Source organism: Ammospiza nelsoni, chromosome 4, assembly GCF_027579445.1.
Source record: "Ammospiza nelsoni isolate bAmmNel1 chromosome 4, bAmmNel1.pri, whole genome shotgun sequence".
NCBI lineage: Eukaryota > Metazoa > Chordata > Aves > Passeriformes > Passerellidae > Ammospiza > Ammospiza nelsoni.
Window position 1 is genome coordinate 35913600 of NC_080636.1, and position 21378 is coordinate 35934977.

General features: G+C 34.6%; 1 protein-coding gene across 1 annotated transcript in view; it reads left to right on the plus strand.

The window, feature by feature from the left end:
• The window catches only part of GPM6A (glycoprotein M6A), a 112056-nt gene extending 94694 nt beyond the window's left edge, over positions 1-17362 (plus strand). Inside the window, exons 4-7 of the mRNA XM_059470278.1 lie at positions 5527-5680; positions 7734-7810; positions 9117-9182; positions 15091-17362. Of these exons, the coding sequence (XP_059326261.1) occupies positions 5527-5680; positions 7734-7810; positions 9117-9182; positions 15091-15243 (450 nt within the window). The 3' untranslated portion in view covers positions 15244-17362. The remainder of the gene's footprint in view (positions 1-5526; positions 5681-7733; positions 7811-9116; positions 9183-15090) is intronic.
• The last annotated feature ends 4016 nt before the right edge of the window (positions 17363-21378 follow it).

Consider the following 21378-nt stretch of genomic DNA (forward strand, 5'->3'; position numbering starts at 1 on the left):
TTTGGGAAGAGGTGGAAGTGTTTATGGAGAGTCTTTTTTAAAAATGCAAAAAAATTGCAAAACTCTTCTGGATCAAATCTGAACTTCTGAAAAGAACTAAATTCCTGTGGGGTTATAATGCAGGTGATGAACAGGAACAAATATATAATCATTAAACTGCTCTGTCATAGGGTTTATTGATAAAGAGTCCTTATTGAGTCTGGACTGTTGATGTAAGGTGTAGTCAAAACCCTGCATTATAGAAAATTGAATGCAAATAAACAACAGGCCTGAAGTTGGAATGTGTAGTGCTTTAAATCTGACCTGTAACCTGAAGAGAGAACTGTACACTCTATCACTACTTTCCCAGTACAAATGCATCAAGACAAATTTCAGCATTTGAGAAAATATGTGTCAGCTGCAATAAATAATTTAAAAAGAGTATGGAAATGCATTTATGCAGAATGTGTTCAGGGTAAAGAGACAGTAGTAATAACTCAGAGGAATTTTTTCTGGGTAAAATGAACAAGATGAAGGAGAAGGTCTGAAAGGCAAAGGTTAATTATGAATTTGAGTCTGGGCAAAGAACTAAAACTAAATAAGCTTTTATTAGTATTGAAATAAAATATATGGACTATTTAAAGTGAATAAAGAGATGCTTGAGAGACAGGGCAATTCAGGCAGAAATTGAAAAGATCTTTCTGTTCATGCTTCTGTGTGGCCAAAAATTCCAACACAGCGCCTTGCTCTGGAAAATGCACCCCAAACCTGGACTGCCCTGCACTGCAGAGGCCAGCTGCTTCCCAGTATTCCCATAAGAGACAGCCAGGCTCACCCTGGGCTCATTCTGGGTGGTGTCCAGCACTGCCAGGGTTTCATAATGAAGCATGATATGCTTTGAGCAGGACGGATGTACATGATCTCTGTAGGTGCGGTTTTGATCTCTGGCAAAAGCTGTTTATGGGACTTTCTGAAGCAGTGAAGAGGTTTGGAAGGAACCTCTTACTTCATGTAGCTGAAAGTAAACATTTTCTGTGTGTGTGTGTCATAGGATAATAAATCTCAATGTGATGCAAACACAGCAAGGTGCACATCTTTTTGCAACTCTCTGCGTTGAGAGCTCACATCAGGGAGTTCATATAAAATAAATATATGATGAGATTGAGAGAAAGTGTAAAAGTAAGTACTGAGTGGTGTGGAACGAAGATAAAATTACATGGCAACATGAGCTTTCTGGAGTTAGGTTTTATTTGGGCACTTAATTTGTTGCTATATTTCTGTATTATTTTTCTTGTTGTAAGCAGTAGTGTCCTCATAAAATGACACAAATGAGATTTAATTTGTTTCCTTTTCTTTCCATTTCTGCTTTTAGAAACTGTACCTTTTAGATAAGATTTCACTGTCTCTATCCCTAGGGTCATTGAGCCATCATACAAATGTTTCTTCAGGGTACTAAATTATTTATAACAAAACTAAAACAAGAAGAGTGTTTGAAATTTAATGAATGTGCTTTTCATGGGACAAGTACCCATAAATTAGGAAAGAAGGAGGGAAAAAAAACCCCAAACCAACCAGTAACTGAAATCTTGATCTTATTAAAATAGGATTTAAGTAATGTTTTCAGTGGAAAAAAGATTTCAACCAGCTATGAAGTTGTGCTCCATACAAACAATTTCAGAATATGCTCTGAAATACCTGCTTCCTGATATTGGTCTGTTTTAACTTATAAAATCATTCCAGAAGGTGGATTATTCACCTGCTTTGATAATTTATAACTCAGAAAAGCCATTACAGGCAATGAAAATCTTACAAAATCAGGCAAGAGCATTTTTCCAGCCACAGTGATGATACAAAAAACCCCAAAACACTAAAAAGGTTAAAATTTTCTTTGTTCAAATAATTATTCATTTCTGCTGTTCTTTGCAAATGTGAGCTGAGTTTAAATTAGTGATCTTTCATCTTCATTATTTAGTAAATGAATTTCACTACCACTTCTAGTTTGTTTTGAGTTTGTGTTTGGCTTCTTAGAGTGAAAATCGAACTGATCAGAGAAAGTAATTCTCACTGTAAACCCAATAACAAGGATGCTAAAGGACAAACTGTGATACCTCTTTAAGATGCTATACTGCTATTCCAGAAATCTTCAGCTTGTCACATAGAAGAATGCTACTTCAAAGGAGAAAGATCCCTTTGAATCTCAGGAGATTGGTCTCTGAATTTAATTCCTGGAGAGAAGAGTCTCCTTAAGCATTCCTTGTAAGTTCTCTTGAGCAAAAAGGGAACGTTGTAATAGCAGAGAAAATTATCTAAAAAAAGATTTTATTCTTCTGTTTGCTTTTTAAAAATCAAATAATTAATAGTTTCATTCAATTATAAAAAGAAGCTACCACCTGCTATTGCTAGAAGTGAATTTGTTGTACAAGATTAAACTTTTTTTACTGCTCTTACAGCAAGAAGTATATTACTGCCCAGATCACATTTCTGTGTTTTCCTTCACTGATATCAGGGATAGCAGCTTCCAGGCATAACCCATACTTACCCCATGGTTTAACTTGAAGCTTTTTATTTTAGTTATTCTTACATAAACAAAGAAAACTTACATATTTTTTCTGTCTTCTTGGTGCTCTTGGTGTTATGACATGAAATTAGGTATGTCATTGGCCATTGACTCTTCAGCTGAAAGCAACTGACAGAGGAAAACTGAAGTTCTTCCTTTTCTATAATATGTTTTGAAAATGAAATCATCATTTGAGCAATTTTTCTGAGATACTCAACCAATCAGATTAATGTTTTTAAAGAGAATCTGTTCCATAACAAGCAGACAGTTCTCTCTGAGAAGGCAGCTCTTGTGACTCACAGCAGCTATCATATGACAGATTTCTACTACCATTTTATGCCCAATGCAGATTTTTTAGAGGCTAATAATCTCTGTTTTCCCCCCTCTTTGCTATAATAGTACTTTATAATATCTCAGTTGAAATTTTTGAGTAGACTTCTTTATCATTACTACAGATCAGAAAATAAATAGATATTAAAAATAATTTGTAATGCTCATGGTAAGGCCTATCTTTTTTCCTCCATTTGATGTTTATCACAAAACAGGAAGATTCTCAAATCTATGTGGAGCCCAGTCATAAAAACAGTTATTACATTTCAGTGATGTAACTAATTGAAAAGATTTAGTACTTCATTAAATTGTATGTATGTGCTACACTGAGACATATACTAAATTCATTAAGTATTGTTTATTTCACAAATTCTAGAAAGACCACAAGTATGACTTCAGACTTACTTGTTTTTGTCAAGTTAAGAATATAGTCTAGAAGGCTGGTTTACTTTCAAAACACTCCTAAAATAAATAAGAATTAAAGTCTATACAAATACAGTCTTCTTGCTTATTTAGTATTCCTGCCTTAGAAAAAAATGAGTGCAACTCTTTGTCTTGATAATAAATTAAGATCAGACATAACAATTTAGTTGGGAATTCATATCCCTGAATCTACATTTCTATGTTATTTTCCAAGTAATCATTTGGGTGGAGACAGATATTTCTTCATTAACTTTAACACTGTAATATGGAAAGGAAAGAAAACAGTAAAAGAACAATAACACCAACAACAACAGGAAAAGGAGCAGGTACAGAACAGTATTTACTTGTGTTAACTATTTGCTCTGCAATAGATGGGATAGAATTTCCAATATATAAAGCAACTGACTCATGGAAATGTCTAAAGCAGTATTCAAGGATGCATATTTGTTTTGGACTTTGCTACCACTTTCTCTATTTTACTACCTGGGTTTGTAGTAAGAGGGTTATTGGGAAAATTTTGTAAGGAAAACAGCTGTTACCTGCATGAATATATTTTTAGAAATCTTTGTGTGCAAATTGGACACATCAGTTTTTCTTTTAAACTAGTTGGAAGGTGAGGAAAAAGTTAAAACAGTTTGTAACCCTCAAACTGGTAGGCATGAATGTAAAATATGCGTATTGAAGCATGGAGAACTAAATAAAAAACACATAGAGAGCTGATATCAAAAGTATTAAACAGCTTTTCAAACTACTACTAAAAGTTTCATTTGCCTAGAGACAATCAGGAAAATTAATCTGAAATAAATTTTAAACTGGATTAATTAAACTACATTAAATGTCTATGTAAATACACTTCCTCAGAATTAAAATTACTTTTATTTAATGATATTTGGAAGTGAGTTAAAGTAAATCCAATTAAGGTCTCTTTAATATTGCTTAAGAACAACCATCCCATAACTTCAACACAATAAATGTATCTCATTTACAATTCAGACTTTTGTTGTTTTGGATTGCTTTTCCTGATCAGATCAATGTGGATAAGCCACTCTGCTACAATTTTTAGTGCCATTTACAACCTTTCAGATTCTGATTTTATTTGATTTCCATAACTAAAATCTGTAAATGTATTAAGCTTTTTCCTGTATTACCTGAATTGAGACATCTTGCAAAAAAAAAACAAAAAAAAAAAACAAAAAAAAACCCACCAAAAAAGAAAAAAGAAAATATCATCCATTCCCCCCTTATTTATTCTTTAAGGTTTAATTTTTAGCACATATTTGATCAGTTTATTCAGCTTTCAAAAATATTTCTTATTCTCAGAGCCAATATTTTTCTAAGGTAAGCAGCTAGAAAAATGTTAGTGTGATGTTTGTGTGATGAACTTTTTTGTTTCCAGTAATGTGTTTAGATTTATCAGCATTTCTGAAGCCAACAAATACTGGGGCTATTTGGATTCAATATTTAGAAACTAATTTCCCCATTTTACCACATAGCCTCTTCATATCCTTTCCACAGCATAAAATGAAAAGATGGTTTGTTATTAATAAGTGTATTTCCCAGTGGTGTCAGGCCAGCAAAGGAGCAGCATGGTAGCATGTTTACATATTTATAGGACATTTGCTTACTTTTTTTTCCTGAATGATGAATTTGCTTGTAGATCCCAAATATGTATGAGTGCAATAAAAGAATGGCAAAAATATGGTCTCATTGGTTCAATGCCAAATGGATTTGCCAGTGAGATTTTGTGGCAGTCATAGATAAAGGCTCATTTTTATTAAGAACCTAATTTTAAAACAAAACCAAGGAAAGCCTGCAGTATTTAATTTTAAGTTTTGACTTCATGATTGATAGAAGAAGACACAACCATAAGGCCTCCTGCTCTAACTATGGAGTAGAGAGAGAGGGACAGATATGTTTCACAAAGCGTGCAGCTGTCTGTACTTCAGGTGTGCTGCTGTACATCCATCGTTGGCACCAGGGTGAGAGGAACATGGAGTAAGCTTGGACTTCGGGAAACATAATTCTTGTTCTTCAGAAACATCATGTTAGTGCTCTGGCATAATTTTGACTTGATCATTAATGGATTATCTGACCAAAACTGTAAATTAAATGAGCTCAGAAGCAGACAAAGCTAATCACAGATGCATTTGTTACTTTTCTGTTGTTCCTTTTTTCCGCTGGTGAATCAGTTCCATTCTGACTTAACTCTGGTTTTGCTTTTCCTTTTTTTACTGCAGTTTATTATGCTGACATACATCTTTATGTTGGCCTGGCTTGGAGTTACAGCTTTCACTTCTCTGCCTGTTTACATGTACTTCAACCTGTGGACCATTTGCCGAAATGCCACCGTAGTGGATGGAGCTAATCTCTGCTTGGATCTTCGCCAGTATGGTATGTAAATAAAAAGCACTAAACGAAAAGATTTCACAAAAGAAAACATTCCACTGCTTTGCTTCCAAATGTTTGAAATAAACTGTTCAGTGTTTCTGAAGCAATTGTCAGGTGTCTCTCCCTGCCCTTTTACCCACTAGTCTAAATAGTGCATAAAAGATGAACTGCATTGCCCGTCCTGACAGAAACTGAGTCAACCTTGTCAATCTTCCCAGAGAAATGAAAATCTGTCATGGGGCTTTGGCTTAGTCTCTTCAGAAATTGCTGTAAGTTGTCTAAAATGCTTAATTAGTCATCTATCTGGAGAATGACTTTTAATTTTGTGGTAGGACACTGATTTGGAGATGTGAGATCTTGGTATCAGCTGTCTCTGCAGAGGTGAATTGGGACACAAGATTAATTGCTTTCAAAAACCTTGATGGGGACCAACAATACTGATAGTAACACTCTAAGAAAATGGTTGAAAGAGAGAGAGGGAGTGGGGCTAAAACCTGAATGCTGGAGGTTAGAATAATGTTGGGTTATGCACCTATGTATGTTTTGAGAGAATGTGAAATTTGGGTAGAAAGGAATTTGTGATCTTAAAATATCTGAGAATTCTTGTGTTGGTGATGGTAATTCAATCCTTCTACAAGACTGGTTTGATTCTACATGTTATGGTCTTCGTGATTTCTCAACCCACAGAGTTTTGAGCAATCATACTCTCAACAGACAGTTTCTTGTCTTTCCTTTCGTTTCCTTGGCCATTTCCTTTTGCAAGAAAATGGTTTCAATAATAGTAAACATTTCAATTAACCTGAAATAAAATATTTCACATTTTTCTTTCATGAGAGGGAAGGAAAGTTGGGGATTTTTATTGTTTCGTTTTTTTCCCTACACAGCACGGCAGGTGAGTTTAAAAAGCAATTATCTGTATAGATCCCATCAAGTATGTTATTTTTCTTTCTATGACCTTTTATTTTGTTAATATTCATGATTATTTTTTTCATTAATTCTATTTAGGATGTTCATAGAACACTAATATGGACATTGTGTATTCTGTGAATGTATCTTTTTACTGCGGATTTTTTTTACTGTGGATTCAGCAAATGTTAGGAAAGAACCATTTTTTATGGTAACTGAGTTTATTGCAGTTTTTTCTTCAAGCTAGTCCTTGATTTAGTATCTGGACACTAGCTAAAGGAAGCAAGATAGCAGATTCTACTTATTGCTGCTGAAAAGAGAAACAATAAAGTCTAAGTTTGTGTAATGCTTTTTTATAACTTGTGGAAGAAGCTTTATACCAGATCAATAAGTTTGAAACCAATATAGAGCACATTTTTCCACATGAGGGTAGAGAAGGTTTGCGAACATTTGCAGTGTATAAACTGGTTGCAAATCATTTCTGGTTCTTTAATCCTTGTGCTGATCAAAACTGAGAATAAAGATATCTTCAGAAATGGCAGAACAGTTGTTACCTACATGTTTCTTACTGGGACTTTTACCAAATAGATAATGTGTTTTGTGCTGGCTGAAATAGAATAGAATCCTAGAATGGTTTTAGTTGAAAGACATCCTAAAGACAAGTTCCAACCCCTTGCCATGGGGCAGGGAGACATTCCACTAGATCAGGTTGCTCAGGACCCCATCCAACCTGTCCTTCAATAATTACAGGAATGGAATGTCCACCTTTTTTAGGGAAACATATTCCAGTGCCTCAACAACTTCATAATAAGGAATTTCTTCTTTACATCTAACCTAAACTTATCCTCTTTCAGTTCAAGCCATTACCCCTTGTTCTACTGCACATGCCTTTGTATAAAGTCCCTCTCCAGCTCTCTTGACAGACCCTTTTAGTCCTGGAAGGCTGCTAAAAGGTCTCCTCAAAGCCTTCTCTTCTCCAGGCTCTGCAATTCCAGCTGCCTCAGCTTGTATTCGTCAGAGTTGCTCCAGACTCCTGATTGTCAACAAAACCCAGATATCATTGTTAAAATAACTTCTTAGCTTTTCTCATATAAAGGAAGTTGATCTGTACCAGGAATTCCAAATAATGTGAATATTTGTTCTTCCCCAGGTATTGTAACTATTGGAGAGGAAAAGAAGGTTTGCACCTCGTCAGAAAGTTTCATCAAGATGTGTGACTCTAATGAGGTAAATAAATATCATAGTATTTTTGGCAAATCCATGATATATGTTGTAGCAGGAAATAGCTGGTATATGTTTTCTTACTGTTAATGGTCTAATTCTAGCTATGGAGATGAAATAAATCACAGTGAAAAACACAGTCAAGCAAGTAGTTTTCCTAGTCTTTTACCAAATTTAGTCAGTGCAATTTTTCCCACCATTTGTTTTCTAAATGTGCTTGTGGTTTGTTTGGATTTTTTTAATAGTTCCAGTATCTTTTTCTTTGTTACTGAGATGTTTTTGAAAGCTAATGCCTCTGCTGCACAGTGAATAGGTCCATATAATGAATCACTGATTGAAGGGCTTTTGACTACTCTTGTGACAGGACAGCAAAGATTGCAAATAGATTTGGCCAAACCTTGTTGAACATTAGGATAGTAACTCTCAGTACATTTTGCCTTGTAGTTTTTCCCTTGGGCAAATGCCACCTGTTTCAGTGCAGTTGAGGGTTCTGGTTTTGTCTTTAAATGTTAAAGGATGAAGACAGGACAAAAAAATTACATCTGACTAAAAACAAAGAGAGGCTAAAATGTTGCTCCCTCTGAAGCCAGAAGGGTCAAGATATGCTAAGTGTTTTACTGGGTCTTACTATGGTTGAATCAATCTTAGAGGGCAGGTACACAGTCCTCCCTTACACCAAAACCATTTTCCAAAATCAGCTCTTGTGGTGCAGTTGACTCTCTGTGGCTGCTGCGTAAACCAGGTCACTGACATTAAAAGCAAATGTAATAATTTGGTTTGGGGTGAGGTGAGGATGGTGGTTAATTTGAATTATGTAAGTAACCTGGTTTATATTATATCATTATGAACAAATTTGAGAGGAAAGTGGATCAATATATGAGGATGGAAAGCTACAGTTAATGAGGGGAAAATGGGGTTTCTTAGGTTGTCTCTGCCACTGGAGAAGCCACGACAAACATAATTCTTGTAAGCTAGTATTGTATTGTAGAATAAAAAAAAAAACCAAACAAAACCCTCAAAATGTGCTGGAGTGTTTATTTTAAATAATTAATTTTCTTAATATTTTATTATGTAAATGCTGTATATTTAAATAGAGTTACGCTTTTTCCCTGACATGAGCATTGTAACAAAACAAGCACAAGCACAATGACATGTAGTAATATCAATCTCTTGGAAAAATATTTCTATTCATTACTTTTGTGGAAGGGTGGCACCAGGAAGGTAATTATTTGTTCCATGTTAGTGTGAATTTTTGTTCATTTTTTGTTTGCTGTACAACCATGGAAGTCCTTTTCTTTGCCTCCCTTTGCAGCTAAACATGACATTCCACTTGTTCATTGTGGCACTTGCTGGAGCTGGAGCAGCAGTCATTGCTATGGTAAGCTACCATACCCCTCTATACCTCATCTGGATTGCTGATACCTTCTGGTTCTGACTTAGGATCAGCTGCTCAATTTCCATACTATCACCCAAAGCTATTATTAAAATATAGTTCTGTAATTCAATACTCTCCCTTTTTCTCTTCTTTTTTTTCTTAATATCTTGATGGATTCTCTTTTAAGTAGAATATCATGATTACTTTTTTGAATTGCAAAAAAAAAAACGTTTAAGTACATGCTCAGAATTTTCACTTTTTTCTTGCTGTCTTCAGACAAGTGTCTGAATTCACATGTCTATTTTGTAACCATAGTATTATACTTTTATGATCTCTGCCTTTCTGGGTATTCATAAGCTTGCCACACTGCTATTTTAGGAGCAGAATCTTTTTGTCAGTTCTGTGAATATATGTGAATGTGTTGATTTTTCTGTCAGGACTAATTTTTCTGCTCCTTTATAATGAAGATCACTTTACATTTTGACATTTTGTCAATGAGAAGGTTCCACTGAGAAAAAAGTATGTGAGCTAGTACCCTGCTCTTCTGTCTTTTGTCTGCTGCATTTGTTTAAGCATAAAGATATTTTTAGACTCACAATTCTCTACTGGTGTAGGTTTGCATTATGCATGCTGCAATGGGAAATGTAAAGTGACTGTTACTTTGTTCTGATGCTTTCAAAAGTGTTAGTGGTGGTGATTCCTATATACTGTTTATACTAGTAATTTTTCTATGGATCATAGGGCCATGATTTGGTTTTTTATCCTTATAATTAAATTTATAAAAAGAAAATATTCAATGAAGCTAGTAGTCCTCTTACATCAATGATATTTTTTGGTTTTTATCTGCCATTTTTTCATTATTACATGACACCCTGCAAACAGCAAAGACAGCTAAATGAAAAATACGTATTTTCAATGTAGTTTTTTGTTTCAAGGCCACAAATAATAAGTTTAATAGTAGAATGCAATTAATAATAATAATAGTTTTTTCACACTGAATTTTTTCTGCTTATAGTTCCAAAAATGGTGACCATATAGCAATTATGTTAGTATATCATTAGTGTTAGGAAATTAAATCTAAGAGATCATTTGTTTTCCACTGTGTAATTCTTTTTAAGTATATTCAGTAGATATCATAAAACGCTATTTTGTTCAGATGAAAATTCTGCATTTCAAACTAGAGTTTTGAATTCAAATAGCCACCCAAATACATTCAATGAAAAATAATACATCTTAAGTGACAGCAAATTAAGTAAATACATTGTGTCACATAGTTTAAATACATAATACTTTCAATGAAGTTTTTAAAAAGTCCCTTTGAAGCTCAGCATATCAAAGATACCATAGCTGCATTACACTAGGCACAAACAACCTTTGAATTCACTTTGATGGTGCACATTTATTCACATGTTTTTGAAGGATTACCCATTTCCAAGAATGCTTTCTGCTGAATTTTATATTGCGCAGAGCAGACATGATAACACTGTTCCAACAAAAATATAAATTAATGTTTTAAGTGCTAAATGGCATACTGTTCCAGTGCTGGTAGATGTATGCTTAATTAAATTTTTGCAGCAGTTTTTTCAAGTTTCAAACTATGCTGTTTGTTTTTAACCTACCATTCTAATCTGTTAGGTACCTAAAAACTATCACATTCCACTCTTTGATAGTTTAATTTCTAAAACCAGCATACCAGACCACATCTCTAGGCTAAGACAAGTGCTTCACACTTGACATAGTACCCCAAACACAAGGGGAATAAAGGAAAACTCGGAATTTTGTAGTTGGACATGCAGACATTAAAAGGTTTCCCTTTAAGGAAAGCTTATTTTCCCAAGTTAAAAGTAATTTAAGGGAGGAAAAAATAATTTGGGGTCCTAAGTATCTCATCCAGGAAGAAGAAATCTTTTTTCTCCAGATCTTACACTCAAATCAGTAGACAAAAGTAATGCATCAGCAATGAGAAACAGTGTGCAGAAGTCATTTCAGTCATTGGAGAATGAGTGCCCTTCACTACATGTGCTGCTTCAAGAATAATCACAAATATGAAATGATGACATTTGTCTTAGTGTGCATCCAGAACATGTTTCTGAAATTCAACAGGAAAATTAGATTAAAATACCAGTCTTTTACAAAAGAAAAACCTTATTAACATAATGGACTCTCAAAACATTTCTTGCAAACAATTACTTTAAACCAGAGTAGTCCATCTGACTAAAGTGGTAAGTATATGGTATTTATGGCCAATCAGTAACAGTAGAGCAACATCAGTGCTGAATGACAGAATCAGTAAAATCTGCTTCCTGAAATGACATTGTAAGTTATGACATCAATATAATCCACTATATCCTCACTTCTGGATTTGCAAACAATTGCAAGTGCCAGACTATTTAATTTCTGAAGATTTCTTAACCTCTCTATTGTCAATATGATTCTACAAAATTCACAAAAGAATCAGCTTATTCATAAATGTTAAGCCCATCTGTCCCCAGGATACTTTTCATAAAACTGGGTTTGAAAAAGATATTTTTCAAAAAGTAGTCATTTATTGCATAACCAATAAAAACTTGTTAAAACTTGCAAAACCATTTGATCACAAATCACAATATCCTCATATCTCTTGGTCTCAGATTTGCTTATGAATGTTAGATTTTTTTTTTCACAATTCACTAGATACCTCTTTAGTCTGCAAAGGAGAATGTTGTTTTTGGGGTTCAAAAGGAGAATTGTCCTACATATTAGGACTGATATATCAAAACCTCATTTATTTTACAGTATATATCAGGGAAAGTTTCATTTTGCAGCAAAAATCACTGTCAAAGAGTTTATTTTGAAAATGTATCATTCTTATGTCAATGCAAGATGGGGAAAAAAGAACCAAAACCTGATAGAATTATTTATGCTGTAAATGCTTTTTGAGAGTCTTCATCATGGGAAAAAATAGCCAGGCTTTGGGATCATGTTTAATTTGTACCATATATGATTCCAAGCAGTACCGTTCTTTCTTATGTCTGAATGGATAACAAAGGCGTATGGAATAGATAATTACTTATACATTTTATACATGCATACCTATAAATTTTACTGTTGTCAGTGTTGTGTTGGATAGAAACAGAAGACTTGAAGTGGTTTAAATGTAAGCTCTAGCATTCAACAGTTGATTGTAAAGTCAGTATACATTCCAGCTGTTATGTTTCCCCAGAAACACTGTGGAAAATCTTAATTATGAGATGCAAAATTTCCTTTCTCAAAGTTACCATGTGAGCTGGTAACTCTTTTGCCTTAACTTCCACAGAAATTATGTCCTGTAAAGTGGAGATGCAATCAGTTCTCCTGAAACAGGAACAAGGGAAGTGTAAAGTGGTCTATTCCTCTCCCCAGTATGATTGTGGTCTTCTGCAGGTTGTGAGATGCATGTAAAGGGAGGAATTAAAGTTATTTAAACTTGGGTCTTGGGGATGAAGTGACATGTCCTGCATGGAAAAATAAAACAAACAAACAAAAAAACCAAACAGCCAACTCCACAATTTCTAAACACTGAAGCATGCTTTCACCTTATGAAGAAATCTAGGCAGGAATAGGTATGGAAAGACCCTGCACTGCCTTGCATATGTCTGTAATTGAAACCTCCTGAGGCAGGCTATGGAAGCTGCCTGGCTTCAATTTAAGTAAGCCTTGACGAGGGCCCCACTGGCTTCAGGCTATTCAGGTCATGGAATTGTGAAATGCAATTAGACAGCCACTTAGAAATGACCTCCTTACTGTGGCTATGTTATCTAGGAACTTGGTGTTGAAATAAACAACAAAGGTGGTGATACTGTTCAATGTATATGTCATTGTAAACATGGATATATATTTGAGATTATTTTAGGTAAAGTAGCTGTTTCCTGGCAAACCTTCCCACTTACATTGAATATAAACTCCAAGAGTTTTTGACAGTTATTACAGTAGTGTGATCCAGTAACTTCATAAGGAAAGGATGGGCAAAGAATGGGTGTTTAATGAAGGTCAGACTGTTACCAATATACCTTCAAAGTAGTCTATTTTTTAACAAATTAAAATGCTGAGTGAAATTTCAAGACATTAAGTTTAAATTTTTGTTTTACTGGGTCATTAACAAATATTTTGTGAGGGTAAGAAAAAGTGCCTACATCATTCCATTTTCATCACAGATTCTTCAGTTGCAAGGCAAATATGTTTTAAAAGGTCACAAAGATCTGAGTACACTGCTCAGAGAGCCCCTCATGTCTGCAATCTGTTTGAGGTTGAGACTGTATTTTTAACTGAAATTTCAGACTCAATGAACCAGTTTTCATTGGGTGCAAATTGCAATTGAGATGACAAAATTTTTAGTATTACCAGCCTGTTTATTTTGATTTTTCTCAATCGTTTTACTGCAGAGAATTTAAGGCATTTCATATGGGGATCCAGGGTTAGGGTCTCCCATTTGTTCTAGAAATGCCTGATCCAGAAACTACCCATGGTGAAAGCTTTTGGAAGAGCTGAGTTAGGATAGAAGGTGTTTCCTTTTCCTGTGTACTAAATTATGACTGGAGAACTTTCCAGAGTGACACACAACATGCTGCTATCTCCAACATATATATTTATGGATTGCTTTGCTAGTGTTGCTCTCTAGATATCAAGAAAATCCTAAAGATATGTAGAAATACTACTCTCTAGTTTTTTCCCTAGAGGACAGATTCTCTGTACAACTTTCTATTTTATGTCTCCTCAAGTCAGACAGTTTTACTCAAACAAGGATTAATTGGAAACTTGACATAAACTTGACATATGGATAAAAAAGGTAGAAAAAATATCTGGTCCTTTTAAGGGCTTCAGAATGCTTTCCTTGATCATACTTATCCAGATTAAGAAATGTACTTTTGCCTGTACTAATCAGCAACAATTGCCCACAAACAATTGTGAAAAAAATGTCCAAATATTCCAAAAGAAAAAAAACCCAAACATATTAGAATGGATCTGTTAATTTTAAATGAATCTAACATACTCATATGTACAATAGTACAGCATGAAAAGGAGAATTTGCATAATCTCAAGGTGGTTTTTTATTGTTTATTGTATTATTATTCCATTTAACTGAATCCCAGTATAATATCTTGATTTCTTAGAGAGGGGTAAATATTTTGGATCTCACAAAATAGTGCATTGCTACTGAGGAAGAAGATTGACATAAATTAAAGTAAGTTTTCAGAAAGTGTCTGAAAACCTGCTAGGGAGGGAATAAATGTCCAGAGAGTCCCCGCATAAACTAGTTCAGTATCCTTGTGGAGCACTTTTTTTTTCCGACTGAATACAGAGTAAACAGAGCATCCACTTTTTTTCAACTATATTTTGTCACATTTTGCCTAACTGAATTTATTGACACTTATTGACAATTTCCCCCCAGATTGGTGAGTTAAATACAAAGCTAGAGTTGTAGTTGAAAGAAGTCATGGCTAAATGAAAAGAAAATGCTAACTTTAACAAAAATTAAGAAGCAGAACTTTCTGTAATTGTATTAGATATGCAATCATAAGATGTGTCTATGGCATATTTTGATTTTAAGAACTACTTTAAGGAAAACTTCTTCAGTGGAGAAGGCATTTTTACATTTATCTTTACAAACTAACTGAAAAATAATGCAAGGATTATTTGGAATTTGAATTTTTCAGATTTTAGGGGTTTTTTCCTTGTATCTGTTGCTTCCAACTACTACTTATAGTAACAGTAACAGCTATGAGGTGAGTAATCTGAAGATTAATGAAGCCTGAATTTGCCATCATGGTTCTGTAGTACTTCTTGACACAAGAATACCTAGCTCCTGCTGATGAGCACCTACAGCTGTGAGTTTACACGTGCTCTAATCTGACTACCACTATTGTTTCTTAACACACTGTTACCTCTCTTACAGGTTCATTATCTCATGGTCTTGTCTGCTAACTGGGCCTATGTGAAAGATGCTTGCAGAATGCAAAAATATGAGGATATTAAATCAAAGGAGGAACAAGAGCTGCATGATATTCATTCTACTCGCTCTAAAGAGCGGCTCAATGCTTATACATAAAAGAAACCTTGTCTTACTTCCTAACATGTGAATGCTTTGTTGTTTAACTAAAGGCCATCCTACCATTTTAAAAACAATTGAAAGTGCTTCTCACAAAAGATAGTTTGGGTGACTTACATATCACCAACCTACAATTCTTGGTTGTCTAGCACTTGGTTTCCTAATTAGTTCTTACTTTGTGTGACCATTCTATACCACAAAGCTCCTAAATAGCCTTTCCTGAATCCCCTTAGGCGAATTAGTTCTGATAGGTCAAGGATACTAAAGTATTGTCAAATACAACTATGTGTTTGATTTTTTTAATCACTTTGTATGTGTTATGCATAACACCTTTTGCATTGTTTCTTATATGTTTTTGGAAAAAAAGTAGCTTTTTATACTTTTTAGTTTTGAGTTCAGTAACTACTTTAACTACAGGTATACTTCAAAGGGACCATTGTACATGATGTACAATATATAAAGAAAACATTCTGATGACTTTCCTTTATATACGGAAAACCTGCCAGAGGGACCCTGATCAACTTGAATGAAGGTCCTAAGAACGTTTTAAACAATCAAAGGTGCAATTTCTAAATTTGTAATAGTGGGTAAAAAAATAAAAAAAAAGCGAAAAAAGAAAAAAAAAGAAAAAAAGAAAAAAGTGCTTCTTATCTTTGTTAACATTGTATTATTGATGTTTTTAAAGAATATTCTCTTGTTTCAAGTTCCATGGGTGATAATTCCTGTTTGTATTGTGAGCATGCAGTCCGTGGTGCTAACAATGCATGGCCACTTGCCTTTTGAAGGAATTCAATACCACGGCTACCTGTTAACGAGTTATGGTATATAGACAACTGTTAATTAAGTGATATAGTTATTCATAGTTTTCTACAGAATAATCTCTCTTTAATTCAATGATGGTTATGCTAAATTGGAGCTGTCCATGTGATGATGTAAGAAATTACTGCTTAGCTACATTTATGAAAGTAGTATATCAAAAATGCAGTGACCATAGGAGTCAGATGTCTTTTTACCTGCTTTAAAAATTTAAATGGATTGCACCTGTCTGAACTGTAAAAGATATATTAAAGGAGACTTCCATAAATGTTATAGCTTGGCTTCTAGCTTTCCTACACATAATGGTTTACCTGTATTACGTTGAAGTAAGGTGAAAGACCACTACAGAGCTTATTATTTCAAAGTGTAGTAATATATTTGAACCTTTATTTTGATATGAAAGTGTTATCAGAATGAGAGGTCATCTTAATTTGAAAGAATTACCTGTATCAAAAACAGAACAAAAAAACCCTATTTAAGAAAAGTCTGTATTATTGGACCAAATTTGGTGGATTTTTTTTTTTTTGCCTATTTCTAATGCTACAAGAATGCTGTAAAGTGTCTTTTAAAGTGATGTAGCCTGACAAGACATTTTTGTCAGTGTTAAAAACCTTAGGTAGTTTTGTGCACTTATTGGACCATTGTGAATTCTCTCTCAGTGTAAGTGCATTTCTAATAAAACTTCTTGAGTAAAACTCTTCTTTGTACTATTACTAGTCATGCATCATCAGTAATTTTTAACAATTCTTGTAGTAAGTAGAAGGTAATACTATAGTTACTTGTGGCATGATAATGCATTAAGTAGTATTAGTTGGTTGAGTTATTTTTCTTTTTCTTTTCTTTTGCTTGTTTTGGGTTTGTTTTTTTGTTTTTTTTGTTTTTTTTTTTTTTTGTGTTTTTGATTTGGGGTTTTGGTTTTGGTTTGGATTTTTTTTTACACTTAAGCTGTCCTACGGGGTCAACAGTTTTCTGATAATGTGCAGTACCGGTATTACAGTTCTGCAAAAAGTATTAGGAACCTCTTTTTGGACTCTATATTGTAGTGTTTCAGTTTTGTGTCTTAAAATGTTTGTGCTGATTTTTAAAACTATGTCTTTTAAACTCATGTAATGATGTTAATGCTTTTGGCTCTTCTCTGGTATTAGAGTTTGTATTTTCACAAAGAATGCTTTGTAGCAGGCATTACAATTAATCTGTTTTGTACATAAATGTGCCAACAGCTTGATGGTGGCGTTTTTGAAATGTAGAACAAAGTGCTTGCAAAATGTAATAAACACACTTGTGTACTTTGTGTTCTTGTTAATTCTTTGTGTAGTTTTTCTTTGCCTATATTGGACAGGTCACTGTAATTAGAAATGGAAGAAGCTTGTTTCTTCTACAGACCTTGCTATTGCACAGACTGCTTAAAGTATGTCTCCTAATCAGCATTTAGTGTCAGAAATCATACATCTTAAGACTAAGAGAGTAAAATGTTTTCTAAGAGCAGAGTTTCATAGTCTAGGAAGTGCCAGGTAGCAGAAGCCATGCTTGCTATATTTTTAACATATGAGTCAAAAGAAAAATTGGGAAAGGTTCCCATTACTACAGTGTCATTTGGAACAGCTCAGCAGAAACTGGTCTGACAGCAGTTTGAATATTGCTGAGGATACTGATACCATCCCGTGGTATCAGTAGTACTTTGAAACCTCAGTGACAATACTATATTACTTACATGCATGTAAAGTAATTTAAATGGTTAAGAGAGATCTATAGCTGTGCCAACTAACCTGATATCACTAAAGAAATTATTTAAAATACAGTTCCACAATGTGCTTGTTTCTCAGTTAACCAGCTGTTGTGGAGCTCTTTGTGTGCTCTTGATGAGGACGTGTGTCAGGATGGCAGAAGCAGCACAAGCCAAAGGAGTAGAGGAGCTTCCCACAGCACAGCACATCAATCATAAGTGATTCACTTCAAAGTCTGAGCATATTTGGTTTATTCCAGAGACTTCTCTGTTTGTTGACACCCTAAGCTGATTTTTCCTGAGTTAGGCTGCAAGGATCTTGCCTTCTATAAACACTTCTGTGCTCAATCTAAACTTGTGCCTATTGTGCTTTTAAGAAACAAGAAAAACATTGGAGGTTAATCTGTTTGGGCCAGGTTTTTGCTGGACAAAAGGCTGCAGTTAAACAAAAAATTTCTGTTTAAGAGGCTGGAATCCTCTTAGAAACTCAATTTTGCATGTTCATCACAGCTTACTATGCCCCATAAAAACTACTAATAGCATGTTACAAAACAGATTCAAAATTGAGATAGACATCCTTCCCAGACCCTGTCTCCCACTCAGATCTCCCCCTTTTCTTTTGCACAAGATTATTTTATCCCTCAGCAGGACTGTTTCCCTCAGCAGCAGTGTTTCTGCTTTGAGTACAAGCAGATAAAACATTGAATCAGTGTGATTGAGACAATGCACAGCAGTGCACAGCAGATGTGGGGCTCAGTGTTCACACCTTGGTAGAGAGAATGGCAATTTTTAAGCCAATACATCATACAGTTTGGTGATGTAGTTAAAGCAGGAAGTTATACTGAAATTCTATGCCTAGTTAATACTTCAATATAGCTAATTGTATTTTTTCCCAGAGGACCTAAACTAATAGGATTTCCACTATAACTGAAAATATATGTATAAATGAATTTAAAATTATATATGCAACTTTTAGTCCTATATTAATACAATTATTTAAATTGTAATATATATGCATTGATTTTAAGTACTTATTGAACATTACCATGATTGCAACTCACATTCAGTTGATATAGTATATATTTTAAGACAGAATATATCTGTACTGTAATTCCTATATTAGTCAAAGGCAACAGTTTATAGAGTCTTTTCCATCATCAACATCCAGTGCATTTTTAAAATTTTCACTTCTGGGTTACCAGAAGTATTTATGTAGCTGATTTTCTGAAGAGCACATCTTAGTTTATAAAACATAAAGAATCAAACTATAGTAAATTTCATCTCAATTGGAAAGGGGGTGTTTATACAAGCTCTCTCTTAAAAAAATCCCAACATTTTATTTTCATTGGGTTGCACAGAAACCCCACATATACTGTTAAGCAGCACATCAATTTATGTCTCACATTTCAACACTGCTTCCATTTTGGGTAGATTTCAATTGTAAAGAACAACTTCAAAGCACACAGAGTCTTTACCAGCTCTTTCTGGCCCACACGAATTTTTCTAACTTGTATTTTCTACAAGGGAGGAACTGCAACAGTTTCTGGATTTTGCAATTTTCAAATATAGTTTTTTTGTTCTTTCAGGTGTCTGCAGAGGATTCCAACACATCACAGAGTTGCTTCTGTGTTTAACAATTATTAGCAGTGATGGAGGCAGGTAAGTATTTCTGCTGGCACACCAACAGAGATGGTGACTGGTAGAGAAGTGGATCATCTTTGGCTTGCAGTAGTCTAAGCATCAGCCAAATTTGCAGCTACTCTGCAGGGAGAAATTTATCTAAAAAAAGATTCTGCTCACAAGCTGCTGTGGACTCTTTCCTTCCCTGTGTAAAGTGGAGTTTGGTCAGATAAATGTGAGCCCCAGGGAAGATCATTTCAGTTGGTCTTTGGTTTGGCACTGCTGAGCTTCCCACCTTTGAAAGGGTTGGTTGGGGGCAGGTGCATCTACTTTAGGAGTTATTAAAGAACAAAACAAAACTAAAATCCCAAGAGATTTGCATGAATATCCTATGGTTTTACATGTTGAGTTACTCAAGACAGAAATACTGTGTAGGCCAGAAAAAGAGATTATCAGATCTAGGTTTTTCCAAGCATCTGAATATTTTTTCTTCTCAGTTGCCCAGAAAAAGTATACTTAGCATGAATCCCTTTCCTGTGGTTAATAGAGAATATTTTGGTCTCTGAGACTGTAAGTCTTGTATTTTATTAAATAGCTTTGGTCACATGTATTTCTTTGTAAGGATAAATATTAATTTTAGAACATATCTCATGGGGAAACAAATTTATCCTCAACAAATTAATGTCCCTGTTAAAGCATGCAAATCAATTTCTGGAATTTTACAATTCAGCTAGTTTAGTTGCATGTACAGTGACATTATGGAATAATAAACTAAATCACAGGGTTAAACACAGAGCAAAAGTGTCATGTTCGTCAGTTGCCTGGTTTGAACTGACTAAACAGATGGAAACCTTTCCCAAGAAGGCAGTGTTGGATGCCTCATATTGGTGCCTTTTTCTGAAGTATGAAACATGTTAAACACAGATACCTCATCAAGGTGTTTAATTCATATTTCTGCTTTCCTTTCATTATTTGCTTCTCCATGACATTGATGTTCCTTGTGCCCTGATTTGAATTGGAACTGAAGCAACATAAAACTTGCTTCTACCGACAAGGTGACGTACCAATGCCACTGAGCAGTGATGTACCACATGCTTGGAAACGGGGTTGAGAACAGTGAAAAAGGAAGGCAGAAAAAAAAAATATAAGATTTTCCTTTCCTTGTAAGCCCCAGCTGCAAGGTAATACCTGGTTTTGAGACCTGTGCCTCGTTATATACAGGTATGCCTTGCAGGACTAGGGCTTTAGGAGGAGTGAGAGTTTCTAACAAAGGGCAAATGCTACTTGAAACATGGAGATTTTGGACAGTCTAAAGCCATGCTTCTCTTGAAAGGAGCAGATGGCCGAGAGAAACTTGTAAACCTTTAATTGTCACAGCAGGATCTCAGGATCTCTTCCCAGCATGAGTAACATGGTGGCAGAGCTGATGTGTCACATGTGCAACTGCATGTAGCTATGGAGTAGAGCTTGTATCACTTAAAGCAGTGCAGGGATGATGCAGCAGAGGATCTCTGCAGACGTCATAGTCCTGGCCCCATTGCAGCAAGGTTGTTTTCACTAACACAAGGAAGAAAAGTAAGGATTTGAGGATGATCAGTCTGGAAAATCTGATTTTTGCATGTGAGACATGTCAATTGTTTTTGCAATGTAATAATTAGTGTTAAATGCTTGCATTTTTCATATATTTTAAATATACACACATACATACAATACATTGTCCAATAAACTGATTTTTAATGAACTTCTGTTCTACAGTAATAATGATGACAGCCTTAACAAAAAATAGTAAACTCAATGATTATGTGAAAATTTTCATGCAAGAAATGGCATTAATTTTACTCTACTACAGTTATCAGATACTTTGCAAATGATAAGATCATATATGGAGATAATAACAGCTTTGACTTTACTTCATGAGCTCATTCAGCTTGTTTTACTTTCTGATAGTGGCAGGCTTCTGGCCTTCAGAGTGGTTT